This window comes from Oryzias latipes, chromosome 8 (genome assembly GCF_053564925.1).
Source record: "Oryzias latipes strain Hd-rR chromosome 8, Olatipes_Hd-rR_3.1".
Classification (NCBI taxonomy): Eukaryota; Metazoa; Chordata; class Actinopteri; order Beloniformes; family Adrianichthyidae; genus Oryzias; species Oryzias latipes.
Window position 1 is genome coordinate 28,250,331 of NC_136244.1, and position 22,688 is coordinate 28,273,018.

General features: G+C 52.9%; 2 protein-coding genes and 1 non-coding gene across 11 annotated transcripts in view; 2 read left to right on the top strand and 1 right to left on the bottom strand.

Annotated features, from left to right (window-relative positions):
* Nucleotides 1–2,297: 2,297 nt before the first annotated feature.
* kpnb1 (karyopherin (importin) beta 1) lies at nucleotides 2,298–12,612 on the top strand. The gene is made up of 22 exons (XM_004085443.5): nucleotides 2,298–2,746; nucleotides 3,425–3,483; nucleotides 4,032–4,214; nucleotides 4,283–4,483; nucleotides 5,351–5,503; nucleotides 5,572–5,631; nucleotides 5,702–5,791; nucleotides 5,863–5,973; nucleotides 6,052–6,153; nucleotides 6,222–6,446; nucleotides 6,508–6,699; nucleotides 8,308–8,438; nucleotides 8,531–8,678; nucleotides 8,760–8,831; nucleotides 9,476–9,620; nucleotides 9,685–9,767; nucleotides 9,841–9,948; nucleotides 10,022–10,165; nucleotides 10,244–10,349; nucleotides 10,609–10,723; nucleotides 11,441–11,602; nucleotides 11,675–12,612. Coding segments are annotated over exons 1-22 (2,631 nt in total). The 5' UTR covers nucleotides 2,298–2,706; the 3' UTR covers nucleotides 11,676–12,612.
* Nucleotides 10,392–10,529, top strand: LOC111947847 (small nucleolar RNA SNORA79). Its single transcript, XR_002873797.1, has one exon. It is a non-coding gene; the product is annotated as a small nucleolar RNA SNORA79 (small nucleolar RNA).
* Nucleotides 12,613–15,213: 2,601 nt separating the features above from the next.
* Nucleotides 15,214–22,688, bottom strand: part of wnk4b (WNK lysine deficient protein kinase 4b) — a 35,225-nt gene continuing 27,750 nt past the window's right edge. For 2 of the 9 annotated variants that reach the window (XM_078952014.1, XM_078952013.1), the window contains exons 18-24: nucleotides 21,524–21,572; nucleotides 21,336–21,454; nucleotides 20,730–20,778; nucleotides 20,245–20,641; nucleotides 18,324–18,529; nucleotides 18,164–18,258; nucleotides 15,214–15,643 (exon numbers count right to left, since the gene is read on the bottom strand). In XM_078952014.1, coding sequence (XP_078808140.1) covers nucleotides 15,641–15,643; nucleotides 18,164–18,258; nucleotides 18,324–18,529; nucleotides 20,245–20,641; nucleotides 20,730–20,778; nucleotides 21,336–21,454; nucleotides 21,524–21,572 — 918 coding nt within the window. In that variant the 3' untranslated portion in view covers nucleotides 15,214–15,640. Of the gene's footprint in view, nucleotides 15,644–17,842; nucleotides 18,018–18,073; nucleotides 18,259–18,323; nucleotides 18,530–20,244; nucleotides 20,642–20,729; nucleotides 20,779–21,335; nucleotides 21,455–21,523; nucleotides 21,573–22,688 lie in introns of those variants that run through there. The other 7 variants (XM_078952012.1, XM_078952010.1, XM_078952011.1 and 4 more) reach the window with 5 other exon arrangements.

The following is a 22,688-nucleotide window of genomic DNA, read 5'->3' on the forward strand; positions in this document are numbered from 1 at the left end:
TTATTGTTCATTTTATATCTGACTAAATGAAGCTAAAACTGAGGTCCTAGTCTGTCCTCCTCACAGCTGCCTCCTCCAGATAGTCCAGTGGTTCGGTCCACTTGCTTCCTCTATCAAGCCGTCTGTCAGGAACCTCGGGGTCACTCTAGACCCGGTTTTATCCCTTGACTCTCATGTCGGGTCACTTGTACGTTCTTGTTTTTATCATTTAAAAAACATTGCTGAACTGAGTCCAATTGTGTTCTGAGATGGAGATTCTCATCCACACTTTTGTATCGTCTCGTCCTGATTATTGCAACTCCATCTTCACATGATTGAGCAAAAACCTCTAGAACGGCTCCAGGATGTCCAGAACGCTGCTGCCAGGCTTTTGACTAATTCATCTACGTTTTCACGCGTCTCTCTGTTGTTAATGCAGCTGCACTGGCTCCCCATCCGCTACCGACTGCATTTAAAATCCTGGTTTTAACATCCACAGCTCTTAATAACCAAACACCGGTCTACAGAAAGACCTTTTGCAGCCGTCCACTCCCAGCAGGTCCCTGAGGTCATGTGACCAGGGTCTGCTGGTGGTTACAGACTAAAGGTGACAGTCTTTGGAGCAGTGGCTCCATCCTCTGGAACTCCCTTCCTCTCAGCCTCAGATCTGCAGACTCAGTGTTTTCTGTAAGAAGCAGCTAAAAACCTCTTTTTAAAATAGCATTTTCTTTCATTTTTTAAATTGACTGTGTTTTATTGTGACGCACTTTGTGATTTTTATCTTAATAGGTGCTATACAAATATTATTATTAGGCAACGATGAAGATGCTGTTGCCGAAGATGAAGACGGCGTCAGTCAGAAACCATGACCTCGGCAGGCGTTTGGGCGCCGTGGAGGACCAACGGGAGCCTGAAACGTGGTTTCATCTCCTCTGGATTATTATGGTCTGCCGAAGCTGACTAGAGCGGCTCCGTCTGCTGCAGGTCTTTGAACCAGCAGCAGATCCAACATCCCTGCAGGTTCTTCACTGGATCCCAGTTGGAATCCAGTTCTATGCGTTTAGGTTCTACATCAAATCTCTTCTTAGGTTCCACAAACCGTCTGGGGCTCTTAGACCTCCGGGTTTAGCTGCTGTCACTCAAACGTTCAGTAACTCTGGAATGTTGTCCCAGGTTCTGCTGCCTCTGCTGAGGACCGATCAAAGCTGCAGAGGGTCTGAGTGATGCTGTCACTGCCTGGCTGGAAGATCCTCCTGACAGGATCCTGAAGTGGATCGGTTGAGATCTTTCTGGAGGGAACTGAGGAGAATCAAAAAACACTAAGCTCTGAAAATAGAGGAAAAGGTTTCAGACAGCTGTGTGATGAAGAGCAACCATCACCAGACGAATCGCATTTCCTGCAAAAACGCCACGGGGAAGCTCTTCCTGTTTGCTGCCGTCCTCCAGCTGCCTGAGATGACGCGGCTGCAGCAACAAGGCGAATCCCACGCCGCTGCTCCTTCAGGACTGGGGGGTCAGCAGCACCTTCTCGTGGAGTGGAGATGGTGCTTCAGCGCCATCCAGAATATTCTTCCCTGAGTTTGAAGATGAAGCAGTCAAAGACCCGTGAAAATGATGTTTGTGGTGTTTTTCTGATGCTGGACTTTGGATCGGCCTTCCTGACCCTTTCTTTATTCAGATCCTTGTGAATCAGGAGCGGATGACAAAACGTCCTTTGATCAAGCTTTGAGCGGTGACATAGAAGCCTCCAGGCTCCGCCCCCTTCTGCAGACCAACAGATCCATGAAGGTCTCAGTTTTCCTGGTCTGAGCCGGAATCTGGATCTGAACTGGACGGATGGATGGATCTGATGTTGCTGCACCGCTAATGCTAGCTTGGGGGTGTGAGGGGCTGTACGCTAGAGGGGGAGAGTATAAACAAAAGGATGATGGGAAATGAGGGCAGGCTTACTCTGCACCAATAGTCCCACCCACAACCCAGAGGTGAATTTCTGATGAACTCCTGGCACTCTGCAGAAACTAAGTCCAAGAAAACGACCCAGATGTTTGGATTTTGGCTAAAAACAGTAACATCATCGTGAAAAGACTTTAGATCAGAAGAGGATTGGAGCGGGACTTTGACATTTCACAGTGACGGTCATGTTTGTCAACCAAACCTCTAGAAGAATGTGTTCAGAGGATTCTTTGTGTTTCATTGTCCTGCAGAAGGTTTGGCTGTAGACTTCATGTTTCTGACCTCTGACCTCTTCCTGTACTCAGCAGAAGATCTTTACCAACAGTAAAATGTTCAATAAAAGCACAAATCCATCGTGCAGTAACGACGCAGCTGTTGTGCTGCAGTGTCAGAAAAACAGCCTTTCTCCGCTACTTCATCCAGAAATCGCCTCCTGAAAGCTCCCACGCCCCCTGAAGGCAGCACGTCGTGTCTTTACGTCAGTGCGTGATATCCTTCCGCGTGGGTGAAACGCGCGGTCCTTTCCCTCCCGACGATTCAGGATGCGGATGGGCGGCTGCGGAGCTTCGACGCGCTGCTGTTTGCCTCGATCGTAAACATTTCCCCGCATCATCCGAGTCAGAAGCACCGAGCGAACACCGGAGAGCTCCCGCCTTTTCCGCAGCGAACCGAGTTCGCCCCGACGGCACCGACTGAGCACCGTGGAAGAAATATAATCCGCTGCGGCGGTGCGCGGCTACAGAACGTGTGAGAGACGAGAGCGGCGGCGGCGGCATGGAGCTCATTACCATCCTGGAAAAAACGGTCTCTCCGGGTAAGCGCCCACTCGCCCGTCCGCTGTTTGGGCTCCGGTTGGCGGTCCGGGTCTGCAGGAAGGACACCGGGCAGATGCTAGCTGGCAGGGCTAACGGTGCTAAGGCTCCGGCCTGAGTCGGGACTCGTCATTCGTGCGTTGCCGGTGCAGTTGGAACCCCGCCACCAGCAGGTAAAGTCCGGTAAATTTGTGGCCCTCAGCGGCGGGGAAGTTTCCGGTTTGCGGTGGCGAGCAGGAGCGCAGGCTGAAGCCGCAGGACCGGTTACCGGAGCGACCCTGCCCATCCATGCCATGCCGGCGCGGCGGCTGCTTTAGCCGTTAGCTTAATGCTAGCAGCCGCTTCCTTCTCGAGCCTCAGCGTCCTCGCGGGAGCGTTCAGCGGGCGCGTTAGGCTGCCAGCACTTGGCTGTTGAAGGCCGGTTCGGCTGGGTTCGGCGGCTGTCTGGAGAACCAAACGGACTCCTAACGAGCGCCTTTAGCAATGCTAGCATGCTAATCTAGCGCGCTTTACCCGTGGTTCAGACGCAGTCCGTGAACGCATCGTGCTCTGTTTTCAGGTCCGCGGCCCACGTGGGCCACTGATTAGGTGATGGCGGAAATGTCCGGGCCGACCCGGCCCGGGCGTCGGTGCGGCTGCAGGCCGGCCGGCGTTGGCTGACCTCTGCCCTCTCTCCGCAGATCGGAATGAGCTGGAGGCGGCGCAGAAGTTTCTGGAGCAGGCGGCGGTGGAGAACCTGGTAAGTTCGGTCTGCGGGGCGGTGCGGGGCGGCCGGGCGAACGGAGCATCCGTGATCAGCTGGCGCACGCGCACTCACTCAGTGAGCTCTGACGTCTCCCCCAAAGACCTGTGTTTCCCCTAAAGTCCAGTAATCCAGAGGAGGTCCGGAACCCCCTTCTTGATGGTCAGACTAGGATCAATCCCACAATGCTTTGCAGTCACGGGAGTGAAGCCATAAGCACTTCTGCTCTCCGTCCTCCGGTCATGCTAACAGATGTGGGTTTACCTGCTAGCATGACGCGGCATCATGTGACCTTTTTGGAACCAGGAAGTCCCGCCTGTGCCGTTACTGTGATGCTCAGACTGTATGTAATGATGCTGCAAAGCATGATGGGAGAGATTTTGGCTGCAGGCAGAGTCTGGACTAGAACCCTGAAGTGGCTTCGGTCTCAGGACCTCCTTTGGGTTTGGGGGCGGGCCTTCAGGTTTTCGTTCCACGGCGGTCCGAGCCTGAAGGCCCCCCGCTGATGTTCTCGTTCTCTCTCTCTCTCTCTCTCCCCCCCCCAGCCCACCTTCCTGGTGGAGCTCTCCAAGGTGTTGGCAAACCCGGGGAACACGCAGGTGGCCCGGGTGGCCGCGGGCCTGCAGGTGAAGAACTCCCTGACCTCCAAAGATCCTGACGTGAAGACGCAGTACCAGCAGAGATGGCTCGCCATCGACGCCAATGCTCGCCGCGAGATCAAGAACTACGTAAGTGCTGCTGAAGGCGGCTGTCTGAGCGGGGGGCGGAGCTTACCGGGTCCGTGTTTCTCCTGCAGGTCCTCCAAACTCTGGGCACAGAGACGTACCGGCCCAGCTCCGCCTCGCAGTGCGTCGCCGGCATCGCCTGCGCTGAGATCCCGGTCAACCAGTGGCCCGAGCTGATCCCTCAGCTGGTGGCCAACGTGACGGACCCGTCCAGCACCGAGCACATGAAGGAGTCCACGCTGGAGGCCATCGGCTACATCTGCCAGGACATTGTGAGTGACGCGTCCCGTCACGTGGGACCTGCCGGGCCCTCTCCAGGTTCTGGAGGGTTCTGGGCCCCTCCCACTGCTGCATGGCCTCATCGATATCAGACGGCGGTTTGTCCTCCATCCTCTGGTTTCTCTACGTTCCCGGTTCCTCAAAGCAGCAGACGCTTCGGTCGTTGCCGTCTGCGTCCCGGTTCGGGTTCGGACCGATCACGTCAGGAACCTTTGGTTCTTGTGGGATCAGAACCCGTCCTTCAGAGTCTCAGCAGGCGGCCCGATCCGTACGTTTGTCAGAACCTCCAGGATCTCGCTGCAGTTTTTTCTTTAGGGTAGATATTTTTCAGGAAGGAAGAAGAAACTTGAATTTAAGCTCCGCCTCCATGAGACGTCAATAAACAGAGCAGAATGTTTCAGCGTGAAAAGTGACATTTAGCCACAAAGTGGAAGTTTGTTTTCAGTTTTTATTCAAATGTGTCTGTTGGTCATTTGAACTTTGACCTCTGAGGTCTGAAATTCAGCTTCAAGCAGAGATTAATGGATGTCTCAGGTATTGATCACGTGGACTAAACGCTCAGATCAATAAAGAGGATCAATCAAACTGCTGAGGTTCTTCAGCTTCGTAGGGTTAAGCCGGTAGAACCAAGTCGGAGAATCGCTGCGTCCAGAACCGGCGCCGCTGCGTCCAGAACCGGCGCCGCTGCGGCCGATTTAAAATGGTGAATCGAGTTTTTCTGGTTTGAAACCTCAGGAAAGGTTCCAACTCACTGGACTTTCTGGGGTTCTTGGGATGTTCTGGCTCACCTTCTGTGTTCCTCCATTTGACTGGAAGCGGGTCAGAACCCGGCAGGTTCTAACGGCTTCCCGTGTGCTCAGGACCCGGAGCAGCTGCAGGAGAACGGAAACCAGATCCTGACCGCCATCATCCAGGGCATGAGGAAGGAGGAGCCCAGCAACAACGTGAAGCTGGCCGCCACCAACGCGCTTCTCAACTCGCTGGAGTTCACCAAGGCCAACTTTGACAAGGAGGTAGGCGGGGCTGGAGGCGGGGCTGGGGGCGGAGTTAGCAGATCGCTGAGCCCTGCCCTCTGTTTCAGACGGAGAGACACTTCATCATGCAGGTGGTGTGCGAGGCCACGCAGTGTCCCGACACCAGAGTGAGTATGCACACGTGCACGCTCCTGAGCGCGCCCCAGCTCCAGGCTGACGCCTCTGTGCTGCGTTCAGGTGCGCGTGGCGGCGCTGCAGAACCTGGTGAAGATCATGTCGCTGTACTACCAGTACATGGAGACGTACATGGGCCCGGCGCTGTTTGCGGTGAGGATGGAGGGGCGTGTCCGGCGGCTCGCCGTCAGCCGGCCCCTCCTCATGCGTCGTCTCCTCCGCAGATCACCATCGAGGCGATGAAGAGCGACATCGATGAGGTGGCTCTGCAGGGCATCGAGTTCTGGTCCAATGTCTGCGACGAGGAGATGGACCTGGCCATCGAAGCCTCGGAGGTGCGTCCGCGGCCCCCCCGCCCGTCCGGCGGCGCTGCGATCCGCCGACTCATGCCGTCTCTTCTCATCCAATCACAGGCCTCTGAGCAGGGCCGCCCCCCCGAGCACACCAGCAAGTTCTATGCCAAAGGAGCGCTGCAGTACCTGGTCCCCATCCTGACCCAAACCCTGACCAAGCAGGTGAGCCGGCCGCCCCGCCCGCAGCCGCCCGGGCGTGCACGTGCAGCTCTGAGTCTGTGTGTGTGCAGGACGAGAACGACGACGACGACGACTGGAACCCCTGCAAAGCGGCGGGCGTGTGCCTGATGCTGCTCGCCACGTGCTGCGAGGACGACGTGGTTCCTCACGTTCTGCCCTTCATCAAGGAGCACATCAAACACCCCGACTGGCGGTACCGCGACGCCTCCGTCATGGCCTTCGGCTCCATCCTGGAGGGACCCGACCTGAACCAGCTGAAGCCCCTGGTCATCCAGGTACGTGGGGGCGGGGGCGGGGCAGCGCCTTCACGCCCTCTGACTGTGTGCTCCGCCTCAGGCCATGCCCACGCTGATCGAGCTGATGAAGGACCCCAGCGTGGTGGTGAGGGACACCACGGCCTGGACGGTGGGGAGGATCTGCGAGCTGCTGCCTGAGGCCGCCATCAACGAAGTTTACCTGGCCCCCCTCCTGCAATGCCTGATCGAGGGGCTGGGGGCGGAGCCAAGGGTTGCTTCCAACGTGTGCTGGGTGAGCTGCATGAGCGGGTTTAGTCTCTGAAGCTGCTGCGGTCGGACACACGGGTTCAGGCGCCGCTTCCACGGATGTCTGGAGCTGTGACGGTGTGGGATTTTTGATCACCGCCGTGATGAACCAGCAGGGGCGCCGTGCCGCGGTTAACCGCAGTACCCCCCCCCCCCCCCCCCCCCTCAATACAAAATCACCCAGCAGCTGCGTTGCAAATGAAAACAATTACGATGCAGTTTTCTTTATTAACAAATAACAGTCACAACTAACTACTAACTATCTTAAGGAACTAACCATATAGGTGTTGTACAATGACTGTGTGTGTGTGTGTGTTGGAGGAAGGAGCACACGTGTGTTGGGGGTGTGTGTGGATTCTTCTGCTCTCTAGCTGCAGGTGAGGTTTCACCTGTGCTCTCTGGTACAGACATCTTCTCAGAATATTCTATATATTCCAGTAATAAACAGACTGCAGACACTTTGTCACCTTTCCGGTAGCCATGAAGAACGCGGGGCAGGACGCTCCGCCTCTGTTTATACAGACACGTAACGTTACGCTGCACAAAGTAGTTCCCAAACAAAACATGTAGTGATATTCATGGAAATCTAACAGTTCATGTTTGGTGTTACGGAGTGAAGGAGAACAGTAATAGTTCTAACCACGCACCAAATGCAGAACTCAAAATACATAAAAACGTGCGGTGATGCGGGGATCGCCACACCCCTAGTGATGCGTTCAAGAACGAACTGAACAGTGGCTTCCTGATCTCAGAGCACCTCCAGATGAAGGAGGTTCGACGTGGAATGTGGTAAATCTGGTGAATCTTGTTCCAGGCCGTTTCTGTCTCAGCTCTATTCCCATTTATTAAATACTTGGTACAATTCTGGACCGCGGTCATCGATGACGGTTGGCTCCCCAGTGAATTCAAACAGACGCCGGCCGTACGCCACTACAACACCAGAGCTCCTGACTGGTCAAAGCTCCACTGGTTTGACGTCCAGTTCGTGTTTCATTGCCGCACATGTTGCCCTCAAGCGGAGGGTAAAACTTACATGGCGACGCCTGAAACGCTCATTTGCGCATAGACATCCGTAGGGCTGTGACGATAACCGCATCAGCGGGGGGGGGTATTACTGTTCTCCTTGCAGCGTAACGTTACGTGTCTGTATAAACAGAGGCGGAGCCTCCTGCCCCACGTTCTTCATGGCTACCGGAAAGGTGACAAAGTGTCTGCAGTCTGTTTATTACTGGAATATATAGAATATTCTGAGAAGATGTCTGAACCAGAGAGCACAGGTGAAGCCTCACCTGCAGCTAGAGAGCAGAAGAATCCACACACACCCCCAACACACGTGTGCTCCTTCCTCCAACACACACACACACACAGTCATTGTACAACACCTATATGGTTAGTTCCTTAGATAGTTAGTAGTTAGTTGTGACTGTTATTCGTTAATAAAGAATCCCAAATCCTCCAGCGCCCCCTGCTGGTTCATCACAGCGGTGATCAAAAATCCCACACCATCACAGCTCTAGCGCCACACTTGCCTGGTGTGTATGCGGCTTAACGGGCGGCGCCGCTGTGAGACGCTGATGGCTTTCCACCCCCTCAGGCCTTCTCGTCTCTGGCGGAGGCGGCGTACGAAGCCACGGACGCGGCAGAGGACCAGGAGGAGCCCAGCACCTACTGCCTGTCCTCGTCCTTTGAGATCATCGTGCAGAAGCTGCTGGAGACCACCGACAGGTACCGCCTTCCTGGCCGTGCAGGAGCAGCGGTCTCAGCGGCGCTCCGTCCCGTCTGGTTGGTGTGACACAGTTGTGTGTTTGTTGTGTCAGGCCTGATGGTCATCAGAACAACCTGCGCTCGGCGGCCTACGAGGCTCTGATGGAGATCGTGAAGAACAGCGCTCAAGACTGCTACCCCGCCGTACAGAAGACCACGCTGGTCATCATGGAGCGCCTGCAGCAGGTCTTGCAGATGGAGGTAAAACTGGAACCTGGAGAAGAAATGAACAGACTCAGGAAGTCCACTGTAGTCTGTTGTGATGCAACTTCCTGTGTTTAGTCCCACATCCAGAGCACCTCGGACAGAATCCAGTTCAACGATCTGCAGTCCCTGCTCTGTGCCACGCTGCAGGTAAGACTCAGCACTTCCTGTCTCACTGTGGCGGTCTCTGGGCACTTCCTGTCTCACTGTGGCGGTCTCTGGGCGCTTCCTGTCTCACTGTGGCGGCCTTTGGGCACTTCCTGTCTCACTGAGGCGGACTCTGGGCACTTCCTGTCTCTCTGTGGCGGACTCTGGGCACTTCCTGTCTCACTGTGGCGGCCTCTGGGCACTTCCTGTCTCACTGTGGCGGCCTCTGGGCGCTTCCTGTCTCACTGTGGCGGCCTCTGGGCACTTCCTGTCTCTCTGTGGCGGTCTCCGGGGGCTTCCTGTCTCTCTGTGGCGGACTCTGGGCGCTTCCTGTCTCACTGTGGCGGCCTTTGGGCACTTCCTGTCTCACTGTGGCGGACTCTGGGCACTTCCTGTCTCACTGTGGCGGCCTCTGGGCGCTTCCTGTCTCACTGTGGCGGCCTCTGGGCACTTCCTGTCTCTCTGTGGCGGCCTCTGGGCACTTCCTGTCTCTCTGTGGCGGCCTCTGGGCGCTTCCTGTCTCACTGTGGCGGCCTCTGGGCGCTTCCTGTCTCTCTGTGGCGGTCTCCGGGGGCTTCCTGTCTCTCTGTGGCGGCCTCTGGGGGCTTCCTGTCTCACTGTGGCGGTCTCTGTGGCGCTGTTTGCAGAACGTGCTGAGGAAGGTGCAGCACCAAGACGCGTTGCAGATTTCCGACGTGGTCATGGCGTCCCTGCTGAGAATGTTCCAGAGCACGGCTGGCTCTGGCGGCGTGCAGGAGGATGCTCTGATGGCCGTTTCTACTCTGGTTGAAGGTATGTTCACGTGCACACGCCTGTGCATGTGCGTGGCGCTCCGATAACTCCTGTGTTTCTTTAGTTCTGGGCAGTGACTTTCAGAAGTACATGGAGGCTTTCAAGCCCTTCCTCGCCATCGGACTGAAGAACTACGCTGAATACCAGGTGAGCCCGCCTCTCGGACGCTCTTGGGGGTGAAGGGTGAGGACGGCCTGAGCGTCATGTGACCTCGTTGCAGGTGTGCCTGGCGGCTGTGGGGCTGGTGTGCGACCTGTGCAGAGCTCTGACCTCCAACATCCTGCTTTACTGTGACGAGATCATGCAGCTGCTGTTGGAGAACCTCGGGGTGAGCTGAGACGCCACCGCTCTTCCCAGACAGGAAGTGGGTTCCCGCCCTCATTGGGGGTGTGTGTGTGCAGAACGAGAACGTGCACCGATCCGTGAAGCCTCAGATCCTCTCGGCGTTTGGAGACATCGCTCTGGCAATCGGTGGAGAGTTCAAGAAGTATCTGGACATCGTGTTGGACACCCTGCAGCAGGCCTCGCAGGCGCAGGTGGACAAGGTCAGGAGCGTGCACGTGTGTGACCTGCAGCACACCTGCTGACATGCACAGGTGAGATGACGATGACTTGTGTTTCAGACGGACTACGACATGGTGGACTACCTGAACGAGCTGAGGGAGGGCTGCCTGGAGGCCTACACCGGCATCATCCAGGGCCTGAAGGGCGACCAGGAGAACGTGCACCGTAAGAGCGCGCTCGCACACCCCTTTGGTCACATGACAGCAGCGACGGCGGTTCCTCTTCCTGTCTGAAGTCAAGCAGGAGGATTTTACGCCGTCGCAGAGAACTGTGGGTCTTTTCACCCAGAAAGCTGCAGGTGGAGCCCGCCAACACGGCTCTCTGGTTTTGTGGGACCCCACAAACATGTAAACAAAGATGTAAACAATCCAAGCCAGACGTAAACAACAGATGTAAGCAGATGCTCCGCCCTCTTGTTCTGCAGCGGACGTCATGCTGGTGCAGCCCCGGGTGGAGTTCATCCTGTCCTTCATCCACCACATCGCCGAGGATGAGGATCACTCTGACGGAGTGGTGGCCAATGCTGCCGGCCTGATCGGGTGAGGGGCGGGGCTAGAAGGAAATGAGGCGTCTAACAACCTGGCTCCAGGCTAAATTGGAGTTGAATTGTTCTGAAACATTTTCTTAAATCCTTCAATGTACCGTCTATAAATCAGTAAAGAGGCTGTTATAAGCAGCCGCAGGAAATACTGGAATGACAGAAACGACCAGAAGATGCTGCTGCTGCAGATGCAGCTGCTGCAGCTTCTGCAGCTGCTGCAGATGCAGCTGCTGCAGATGCTGCTGCATTCACTTGAATGCAGCAGCATCAGCAGCAGCTGCAGCTGCTGCAGATGCAGCTGCTGCAGATGCTGCTGCAGCAGCTGCTGCAGATGCTGCTGCAGATGCTGCTGCAGATGCTGCTGCATTCACTTGAATGCGATGCTGCATTTCCCGCCGTTGTCGTGTGTAGAAAATCTACCTGCACGAACAAGTGGGGTTTGAACAGACCCTACTTCCTGTTTGTGCGGGGGCCTTGCTACATTTGTTGGGACCAAAGACCTGGTGGGTGGCACTGGGTCTGACCATGGACGGTTTCCGAGAACTGGACTGAGTGACTCCTCCCCCTGGCGTTCCAAACAGGAAGTAGCTGCAAAATCCCACAGACCTCTAGAGAGAAATAAACAGCGGTGACTCTGTCATTCTATTGGTCGGTATGGCTGTAGCATGTTGACTCTCACAGTAAAAGCCTCAGCATGGTCACTTGTCTGTCGCAGCGACCTGTGCACGGCGTTTGGAAAAGACGTGATGAAGCTGGTGGAGGTGCGCCCGCTCATCAACGACCTGCTGACGGAGGGCCGGCGCTCCAAAACCAACAAGACCAAGATGCTGGCCACCTGGGCCACCAAGGAGCTGCGCAAGCTGAAGAGCCAGGCCTGGTGAGCGTCCGACCTCTGACCCCGCCCTGCTGCGCTGCAGCGGCGAGTTCACGTGTGTCTGTGTGGTTGCAGATGGGGGGCATTCGTGACATCAGAGAAGCTTAAGGATGAACGGCGCCGGACGAGCGTGTTGGAGCGCCGCCGGCTGCAGTGAGATGAGTGTCTGTGTGAGCGCGATGATGACATCACCACCTCCAGTTCCAGCAGGCCACACCCCCACCACCCCTCCCCCTCCCCCTCGGACAGCCTGCCGACTGGACTCTATCCCCGCCCCTGCAACAAACCCGCCCCTCTGCTCGTTTTCTAGCTGGACCCCATATGACATCATGATGATGTCACCGGCCCACTGCTCCCAGCAGCAGGGTGGGGGGGGTGGGGGGCTGGACCACTCTGGACTTCTGGGTTTTTGTCGCTCTTCTTTTTCTTCTTCTGAGCGCGGTCGTGTGCTCAGACCCCGCCCCCGCCAACAGCAGCACTAACCCGTACAGGTGAACGCAGAGGAGCAAGTGCCAAAGGAACGCGGCGGCGGTGGCGGCCGGACTGGAGCTTCAGCCCCGCCCCTGCTGCTCGTGGGAGCAGTCCCTCAGCGTTTGTGCGCGTTGACACGATTTCAGAGAATTGAAGACGTTTGTAAAGGTTCTATTTTTCCATTGCTGTTAAAAATAAAATGTTATCAAACATTCCCGAGCAGTGCTGTGATTCTGGCTTCCTGCGGTCCACGCCCCCCCCACTGGACTTTGGAAGCTGGACTCCGGACGCCCTAAGGACTTTTTTTAGTCTACTGTTGGGGGGCCGTTGCGGTCTGGGTAGAGCTGTCTGGATCCTGTGGTTTTACCATCAGTGTTCAAGCTGCACTTGTGTGGGCTTTTATTTTGAAAAGATGCTGCAGCTGTAGGGAGAATGCACTTCCTGTGTACGTGAACCACATGCTGGATTGTTGCATTGTGAATCACTTGAAGCCAGTCTTCTTTTCAACTTTAGTGAACTAATAAAGTCTATATTGTTCTGAAGTTCTGCTTCTGTCGTCGTGATGAAGACGCTGGTGGACCTGAAGGTCGGCGACTTCCTGGAGTCTGAGGCTGTTCATTAAAGCACATCTGAAGTGTGGTTCCGTTTGGGAACCACAGACTCTGCTGGGCCACCAGAACCGAGTGAGGATCCAGGAGATCCTGACGGAGGCCAGCCGGGCCGGTGAGGCTCCACCTTCTGAAGTGTCTGTTAAGTGTAATCCTGACCTCCTGTTTCCTCTGACCTCTGACCCCTCCATATCACTCTCATACAACGGGACTGCCCCCCCCGGGCGGGGGGGGGTTGAAAGTGAACCGACAGCTGGTCATGAACTGTAACGTGACCTGTGGCCTGGACTCTGCGGCAGCGGTCTGGGGACCTACAGAGCCGCCCTTTGGCGCACTGATCCATGGTGATCTGTAGGATCTGTAGTGATCCGTGGTGATCTGTAGGATCAGCAGTGATCCGTGGTGATCTGTAGGATCAGCAGTGATCCGTGGTGATCTGTAGGATCAGCAGTGATCTGTGGTGATCTGTAGGATCAGCAGTGATCCATGGTGATCTGTGGGATCCGTAGTGATCTGTGGGATCCTTGGTGATATGTAGGATCCGTACTGATCCCCGCTGATCTGTAGGATCAGCAGTGATCCATGGTGATCTGTAGTGATCCGTGGTGATCTGTAGGATCAGCAGTGATCCGTGGTGATCTGTAGGATCAGCAGTGATCCGTGGTGATCTGTAGGATCCGTACTGATCCGTGGTGATCTGTAGGATCAGCAATTATCCGTGGGATCCGTGGTGATCTGTAGGATAAGCAGTGATCCGTGGTGATCCGTAGGATCCGTACTGATATGTGGTGATCTGTAGGATCAGCAGTGATCCATGGTGATCTGTGGGATCCGTAGTGATCTGTGGGATCCTTGTTGATATGTAGGATCCGTACTGATCCGCGCTGATCTGTAGGATCAGCAGTGATCCATGGTGATCTGTAGGATCCATGGCGATCTGTAGGATCCGTACTGATCCGTGGTGATCTGTAGGATCAGCACTGATCCTTGGTGATCTGTAGAATCAGCAGTGATCTGTGGTGATCTGTAGGATCAGCAGTGATCTGTAGGATCCGTACTGATCCGTGGTGATCTGTAGGATCAGTAGTGATCCATGGTGATCTGTAGGATCCTTGGTGATCTGTAGGATCCGTACTGATCCGCGGTGATCTGTGGGATCAGTAGTAATCCATGGTGATCTGTAGGACCAGTAGTGATCCGTGGTGATCTGTAGGATCAGCAGTGATCCGTGGTGATCTGTAGGATCCGTACTGATCAGTGGTGATATGTGGGATCAGCAGTGATACATGGTGATCTCTAGGATCCTTACTGATCCGTGGGGGCAGTTGTTCAAAGGTAAGCTGATCGGATTTTAGTGATCGGATTGGATCAATTCTTGAAAATGGGTTGTCCAAAAGGGAAAGAAGGAATCTGAAATCAGATTAGATCACAGAATCCAATCCTAGTTCTAATCTGGATCAAACCTTCAGTTTGTGTTGTTCTAAACTTGTCAGTAGGATTTGGATAACTTTGATCCAACAAAACGGGATTATCCTGATCCCAACAGGGGGTCGGATTTAAAGGTGGATTCCAGGAGGGAAATTGGTCAAATAATACATTTGTTTCATTTAGTGTTTATACTTTTATTCATATTTTGCACTTGACTTGTGTAACCGTTGTAACAGTGATAAAGTAGATACAGTAGACATAGGCTACCAGTTAAGCTATTCAGTAAAGTAAAAACAACCAAAGCAGAACTGCAGATCCGCCTCCTAAAAGCAGAGCCTGGAAATGCTGCTCTCTCCTCCTCAGATTAAGAAACTCCCTGAACATTCTTTATTTTGTTAACTATTGGACATTTAGCCATTTTATTTAAGACGTCTTCAAAATATCAACAATGTATTTGTTTTTTTATTTTTTGTGACTCAGATGAGGGATCATAAAAGAAATTATAAATGGAAGTGGATGTTTGTTATTTTTGTGTTTTTTCTCAGAATAACAATCTCTTACAGTGACCCCATGTTGGCTCTTCTACCTGCTCTTCACATAGCTGGTAGCCCGTGTTGTGATATGTTCTCCCATTTAGAGGACAGGTAATCTGGATCAGAGTGATCCAGTCCAATGTTGCTTTGAAAAACCGGCATAATAGTAAGACGGATTACCTGATCCTGCATAGGAGGAAATGTGATTTCCAAATCCGGATCATTTTGATCCAGATTAAACTTTTTGAACAACTGGCCCGTGGTGATCTGTAGGATCAGCAGTGATCCATGGTGATTCGTGGTGATGTGTGACCCTCTGTTTTCAAAAATTCAATACAAAAGAGTTGGAATAAATTAAATTGGATTCCACTGTGATCTGTGAGATTTGTAGAAGGGCTGTGTGGGATGCTTTAGGTGGTCCTCACGGGCGACCATGCAGGCGCTGCATTGGTGACCCCTGCTCTAAAAGGTCATGGAGAAAGCTGGTTGCCATGGTGACCCCTGCTGTCTCCAGGTTTCCTCTGCTTCCACATAGTGAGGAAATCCAACGTTTAACAAACACTAAGACTTCAGATTAAAACACAAAGATCTTTATTTTTAACAGAAATCACTGCAGAAGAACGACAGAACGTCACACAAGAACCTTGGAAAACAATAATACCAAAAATCCAAAGTCCCGCCTGAACTTTACAGTGATGCTCCTCCTTCAGCCGCTGCCTCAGGGTTATTTAGGAGGACCTGAACGTTTCTGGGCTTTGTTCCCACGCAGATGTGGAAATCCACAAACGCCTCCGAGTCTGAGGCATCTCACCCCAACGGACCACGCCTCTACCTGCAGCCAGGAGGTTGCACCGCTGACGCAGGAGGAGGAGCAGATTTGACCACAGTCCGGTTGTTCTGCCGCTTCAAGTTGATTCCAACTGACGGCGATCTCAGGTCAATGTCTGAACTCCTCATCTTCATCTGATGGGACCATCTTTACCTTCTAAGCACCTCCTCTGTCACTGCAACACAGGGGTCAGAGGTCACACGTTATCTGTAGTCAGCAGTTTTACCACATAGCCAAAGCAGACTGCAACAAAAAAATGTGAATATGAAAGCAGATCAGGGGCCTCATTTCTAAAGGTTGCGTACGCACAAAAGAAGGCGTACGCCACTCTCTACGCAATAGTTGAGATTTATAAAAAGCAAACTTGAGGGGAAAATGTGCGGTCCTTCACGCTCTGACCCAGGCGTACGCACAAAAACGGGTGAAATGAGAAACGGCGACGCCGTCGGCAGATGGAAGAAACACGTGAAAGTGAAAATGACAATCCTGCCTCTCAGAAATAACATGAAGACTTCACAAAGCAAGTCTGACAATTAACAGCTACACCAACACCCGTTTGATCGATCAGCAGTGAAACAAACAAAAAGAATCAAACGAAAATTACAACAGAAATTCAAATGAACACTTATTTGCAGAAAGAAAAGTGAAATATGTTCTGCAATATTGGCATGTTGTGCAATTCATCCTCATAAATAATATAGTTAACAGAACAAAATAATGTACAAAACTGATGTTCTCCTCAGTGTGTCCGTCTGGAGGAGCAGATATAGGTGCAATTAGATAGACAGACGTACTAATTGTCCACTGGGGAAAGTTGTTTTCATAGTAAAACATTTCTTCGTAAGCTATGGAATTATGGTATTCATACATACGCCTTACAATGTCTGGCTTATGTATGCATGTCTGAATGTGACATACAGCAACAAGAAATTACATTTGCTGATCAATTTCCCATTTCCACGTGGATTATTACCGACATCTGTAGCTTGTCAGATGTAATTAAATCGATGGAAATAAAATGCCCCATCACAATGCGTAATGACGCACAATGGCTGATCTTGCGCTCTTAGAAGATGTGGCAAATGGAAGAATTCGGAGTGAACGCATCTTTAGACAGCAAGAAGACTTGCTGTCAAACGAGGACGAGTGGCTTATGTCTCGACTATTGTAATGCTCTTCTCTTTGGTCTTCCCAACAAAACTCTAAATAAGCTTCAGTTGGTCCAGAATTCAGCTGCCCGCATCATCACCAGAACCCCCTCCTTCCATCACATCACTCCCGTTCTCCAGCAGCTGCACTGGCTTCCAGTAGCCTTTAGGATTCAGTTCAAGCTCCTTCTCTCCACTTTCAAAGCCCTCCATAGCCTGGCTCCCTCCTATCTCTCTAATCTCCTCCATGTTAACACTCCCTCTCGCTCTCTTCGGTCTTCTTCCTCCCTTCAGCTCTCTGTCCCTCCGGCCCGTATGGTCACCATGGGGAGCCGTGCCTTCAGTCGCTCTGCTCCCCAACTCTGGAACTCTCTCCCCCCAGACCTCCGTAACACTGACTCCTTTCTGATCTTTAAATCCAGACTCAAAACTCATCTGTTTAAGCTCGCATTTCCGGAACACAATTTCTCATCTTCTGTCAGCTGATTTTACTAATGAATCCAATTTATTTATTGTTTTTAACATGTTGTGATTTTATTGTGTTTTACCTCTAACTTTGTACAGTGACCTTGGGTGTTTTGAAAGGCGCCTTTTAAATAAAATGTATTATTATGAGCCGGTTCCGACTTCCTCGAGCCGTCCTGTTGGACCTCTGCGGGCTTTTGGGCCCGGCGTTACAGAGGAGCAATCGGAGGAACCACGCGTGTCACCCGGTGCATCTGGCGCGTTGGCGTCCCCCTCCGCCTCAGTCACCACTCCACTTAACAGGGATTCCCCAATTCTTGCCGCCAGTCTGTCATCAAGAGGGGTCAGCTCCGGTGCCCCCCCCCGGTGGCAGAGACACTCTGGCGACGTTTTTTTGCCTCGACTTTGATGTCCGACCATTTCTTTTTTATTTCGGCCACGGTCCGAGGTTGTGAGGCTACAGCATTTACGGCATTTGCCGCTCACGTGCCTTTTTGGCATTAGTAATGCCCACACTGTGCCCTCCAAACAACACTTTCTCCTCTTTTCCACCTCGCCAACGATAACTTCTACTTCACATTGAGTGAAGTTACGTTTTTTTCACTTCCTCTCTGTGTTTGCCATGGTTTCGCAATCAATGAATATTCATTTGTGGGCGTTTCACGGACTATTTATGGGCAACTATGGGCGTGTCATGAAGCCGCAAAAGCTGCGCTGCATTTAGAATCGGTTGTGTTTTATTAAGGGAAAGATGCGTAGGATGTGCGTGCGCACGGTTTAATAAATCCGAATATTTCTGTGCGTACGCACGTCCTATGTTTCATCCGTACGCCACTTCTGACGCAAATCCTACGCAAAGTTTTATAAATGAGGCCCCTGGTCCTGGACCTGGACCTGAACCTCGTCCTGACTGTGAATTTGGTCGTAGTCCTGGTCCTGACTGTGATTCTGGTCCTGAATGATTCTGGTCCTGACTGATTCTAGTCTTGGACCTGACTGTGATTCTGGTCCTGACTGTGATTCTGGTCCTGACTTCTACAGAGATCCGGGTATGGAGCTGGTTCTGGTCCTCTGTTGCTCACCATGCAGCTGTGACCAGGAGCAAACGTCACTCCTTTCAGGATCCGGTCTTGAGATCCACTACTGCTACCGCTGACCGAGCCCTTCCTCATGATCCCTGGAACACGCACACGTATCAGAAAGTGTCACATCACACGTGTTAATTTGTAGAGACCGTCTGACCTGCAGGGGGCGGCAGATCTAGTCTCTGGAGGCTGCTTCGGCGTGCCAGAGGATAGTTTCCTGTCTTGGAGAGGCGGCGTTGGCGGTGGTTCAGCATGGCGGCTGGAGGGACGATCCCAGGTGGTAGGGCTTTACCCTTCCGTCTGTACAACTCCTCCATTTCTTGTTTTTGACTCATCTGTAGATTCTGGACCTCCACCAAGTGTCTGCAGGTAAAAGGGGAGGAACTGAATCAGGAGATGTCCTCTCAGTAACCTACCCGCCAACTGTAACTGCACCCCTTTAGTACACACCCCTCCCTCCTCAAAATATACATTCCAACATAAACACACACGCCCTCACAAACACACACACATGCATTTCGCAAGGAAGGTGGGACCTTGGACCATCTGTCCCCTACCCCATCCCTGCTAGGGGGTACTGGGCCCTTGGCAACGGCGGCCGTGTCCCCCGGGTGCCGGTTTTCTGGGCCTGGCCGTCCTCTCTACACGCAGGGAGGGGGATCCCTGAGCTCTCTGGCAAGACCAGGAGCCGGGGATCACATCACACCTGAGCCTGGGGGTGTCCATGTCCCTGTGGGGTGGGTCCTGGTCCTTGCTCCTGAGTGCTGGGCCTCGCCAAATTTCCAACTGTGGCTGAGCCTGGTCGGGCCATGTTTACAACACCCCTCGTGGGCCCCCCTTTTCCTGGGGGTGCCCCCCTCCAGGGTGGGGACGGCTGGCCCCTGCCTTGCTCCTTTCTGGACCAACTGTGGGCCGGGTGGGTGGCTGCCTGGAGCACGGGGCGGGTCTCCCTTGGGGGGTCCTGACTCGTACCTGGGGTTGGGGCGGGGGGATGCCCAGAACTCCTGGGTGGTGATGGGGTGCTCGTCTGGGGCTGTGGGCACTCTTCTCGGGTGGGGCCCTGCGTTGGGCCCTCCTGGCGCTGCGGGGGGCTGCTCTCCTGGTTGAGCTGGAGCTTGCACTCTCTTTCCCCCCCCTGCCTCCCTGCTCTCTGGCTCTGGGGGCCCCGTGGCGGTCCTGCTGGCCCTGGCCTGGGTGGCGGATGTGGTCTCCCGGGGGGCGGTTGTTCTCCATCTGCTGTCGTGTGGCGTTGGGGGGATTCCGGCTGCCGCTGCTGCTGCGGTGGGGGTCTTGGGGTGGGGATGGCTGGGCACTCTCCCTCCTTCTTTTCACATTCCACCATCCATTTTAGAAGAACATGAACACTCACCTGAGCACAGGTGTTAGCTCACCTTTGCACTAACAGTTTGCATGATTGAATGAATGAAAGATTTCACACTAGTTGGTTTAAAGGCATAAGTATGCGTGTGTGAACACTATCTGTTTTGTGTTCATGTCGACAGGTGGACATTTCTGCAGCTAGCAGGTGTGTTGATAACATTTGAGTGTGTGTGTGGACAGGCCCCGCCCTTTTTGTACTACATTTGAACCTTACCGTAATGATAAACAACCAGTAAACTTGTTGGTCTAAGCCGCTTCATGGTCTTATCCCCCTTCCCCTCCTATTATCACCCCCTACCCCCCCTCTCTCTAACGTCCCTCTCTCTTCTTCCCCTCTTTCCTTTTCCGTCCGGTCCAACACCAAAGATTTTCAAACATGATTGAAATTAATAAAGTTTGGCCTCAATTACAAAAGGGGTTTATTCAGACATACCTTTGGTTTGTCTGAAGATTCATAACCCCTCTTGTTAAAGTAAAATCTGTCCAACACAAGAGGCCCTCAGCTCTCATCTGTCTGCCCAGCTGTTGGACAGGACAAGTTAAAAAAAACAAAGGGGGAGGAGCTAATTCAGGTTTGTGGTTTCTGTTAAGTGATGAGAAGTTGTTGTGAAACAACTCTTTTATTTGAACAGACTGTGTTTGCCTTTACGTTTCCATGGTTACCGTAAAACAATATGCCAATAAGATCAACCAGTCACCTTTTACGAAGCTCCAGTAGCTCCTCCCACATCTCCTCACCCTCTGATTCGTCAGAGCTGTAAGTAGCAGAACGGCTACGTGATTGGCTGTTGGCTGGCCCCTCCCACATAGTCATTCCCAGTTTAAGACTGCTCATGCACTTCTCGTCTTGACTGGTGGGGTTGTCACGGTAACCATATGTTGTATTGATGACTGTGTGGTTGCTGATTTCTGATTGGCTGTCTTCTTCTGAACTGCTTCTTGAGCTGCTCTCTGATTGGTTCTTCTGAGTAGGAGGGGGGGAGTGAGCGATGGGTGAAGCATCACTAAAGGGGCGTGGCTGATGATGACTGACAGCAGAAACGGGTGTTGATGGGGTCACCTGGAAGCGGCCCACAGTGAAGGCTGTTTTCCCCGCTGGAGGGAAAAGACAATGTCTTATATTTCAGGATTAGATGAGTGAGGGTGGGGTCGGTGCCCTATAACCCAGGAGGGAGGGGCTTACCTTTCAACGTAGGAGAGATGGAGCGTGATGGGGACACTGGGGGGGACACCTGCAGGAAGGAACAACATTTACATTTAGCTAGCTGGAAGCTGCTCTGCTGAAGGCAACAACCATCTTCTAGTGGCTGCAGACACCGGACCGGTTCTGGCTCTTCTGGACCTCAGGGCTGGATTGGACCACGGTCAGAACCTTTACTTACAGAGACTGGAACATGACTTTGGTGCTACAGGAACTGCAGGTATATTTCTGTGATGAGCCATTCTCCCGGTGTTCCACAGGGCTCTGTGATGGGTCCAAACAGGCTTTCACATCATCAAGCAGCAGAACATTCATTTAAAGACTTCAAGACTTTTACTTCTGGTACTTAGATAAAGCAGAGCTGCTAAGACTGAAGCTCCCGGGGGAGAAGTGAAATCCGGAGAACACGTGTCATAGAGGCGCTTCAGACCCGAGTGATTCAGAGATTCATGAGTTAATAATTATTAATTCGGTCTCCAGTCCAACTGTGGAAACCTCGCGGTCCTTTTTGATGAAGACTGGGTTTTCACATAAACCAACAGTTTTCAGGCTGAGAAAAGCAGGTTTCTGTTGCAGAGAAAGTCTTACTTTGGGGTAGAAACCCGATGGGGGAGGAGGGGAGGCTGAGGACGAGGTGGAGGAATCTGAAAACTCTCCTCTGGGATTTGAGAGGCTGGCCTGACGGGGAAGAACGGAGGTCTCTGAACCTGGGAAGAGGTGAGGCAGCGGTCAGATTCCAACAGGTGAATACAACTGGGATGTCAGCAGAGACTCACCCTGGGAGGAGGGAGCCGAGCCGAGCCGTGGTCGGGCAGGACCGGGACACTGGAATGAACAAACCAGAATAAAGAATCAAATGAATGAATGTCAAAGTTGAAAGAAAAAACAAAGGGCTGAGGTCTTCAAATCCATTTCCTAAATAGAAGCGATAAACGCAGACTCCACGTCTGATGGCTCTGCATCTCCGGCTCTGACCGTCGGGCAGGGCCAGACGCTCTGGCAGAGGAGCGTCTGGCCCTGCCCATGTCGTACTTCTGAACTTGATTTAAGGGTGAGATTCTCCCCGTCTTCGTCAGGGCCTCTCTGACTCTTTCTGTCCACCAAGGTCAGCTTCGGCCTCTTCCTCTTCCGCTTCGGATTCTACAGGATCTCTGGATCTGGACTTGGATGCCGGATTAGAATTTGGTGTATCGGCCCGTTCACTTGACCCTCCTGCTTGCCATCCCATGTGCCCTTGCACATTTCTCTGCCGTTCTCTTTCACAGTTAGCTCGTCCGTCAGTGTGGTCAAACGCCGGTCAACCCGCCTGTTTCTAACTTGCTGCTGGCTTTCCAGAGAACCCTGTAAAGTGTTCTTGCCACCTGAAGACCATCCACACTTCCTGTACCAAGTTCATCATAGGAGCTACAATGGCCCACTGCCACAATTGGACTGAGGTCCAGAGACTGGCTAGAAACACTCCAGAACCATGGAATACTTGTTATATAGTCCCTCCTTGGTTGCCATGGCGATGTGTTCAGGACCACAGTCTGGAAGGTCCAGCCATGATTCATCCTCAATGATCTGACTAATGGAAAGTTTTTCTCCAAAATCTTTCCATACGGATCGGTCGTCCTGATCCTTTGCAGAATAGCAGCCTCAAACCATGATGTTTCCCCCCCCCCATGCTTCACAGGGGGTGTAGAGTTCTTTAGCATTCTTCTCCCTCCAAACACGGCGAGTGGCGTTTTTACCAAAGAGGTCCATTTTGGTTTCATCTGACCACATGACCTTCTCCCAGTCCTTATCTGGATCATCCTGATGTTCTCTGGAGAACATTAGACGGGTCTGGACATGTTCTGGTCTAAGTAGGAGGACCTTTGGAGCTCTGCAGGATCTGAATCCATGACGATGTTGTGCGCTCTGGTTCCATTGACCAGTCCTTCTGTTTGGTTCTGATCG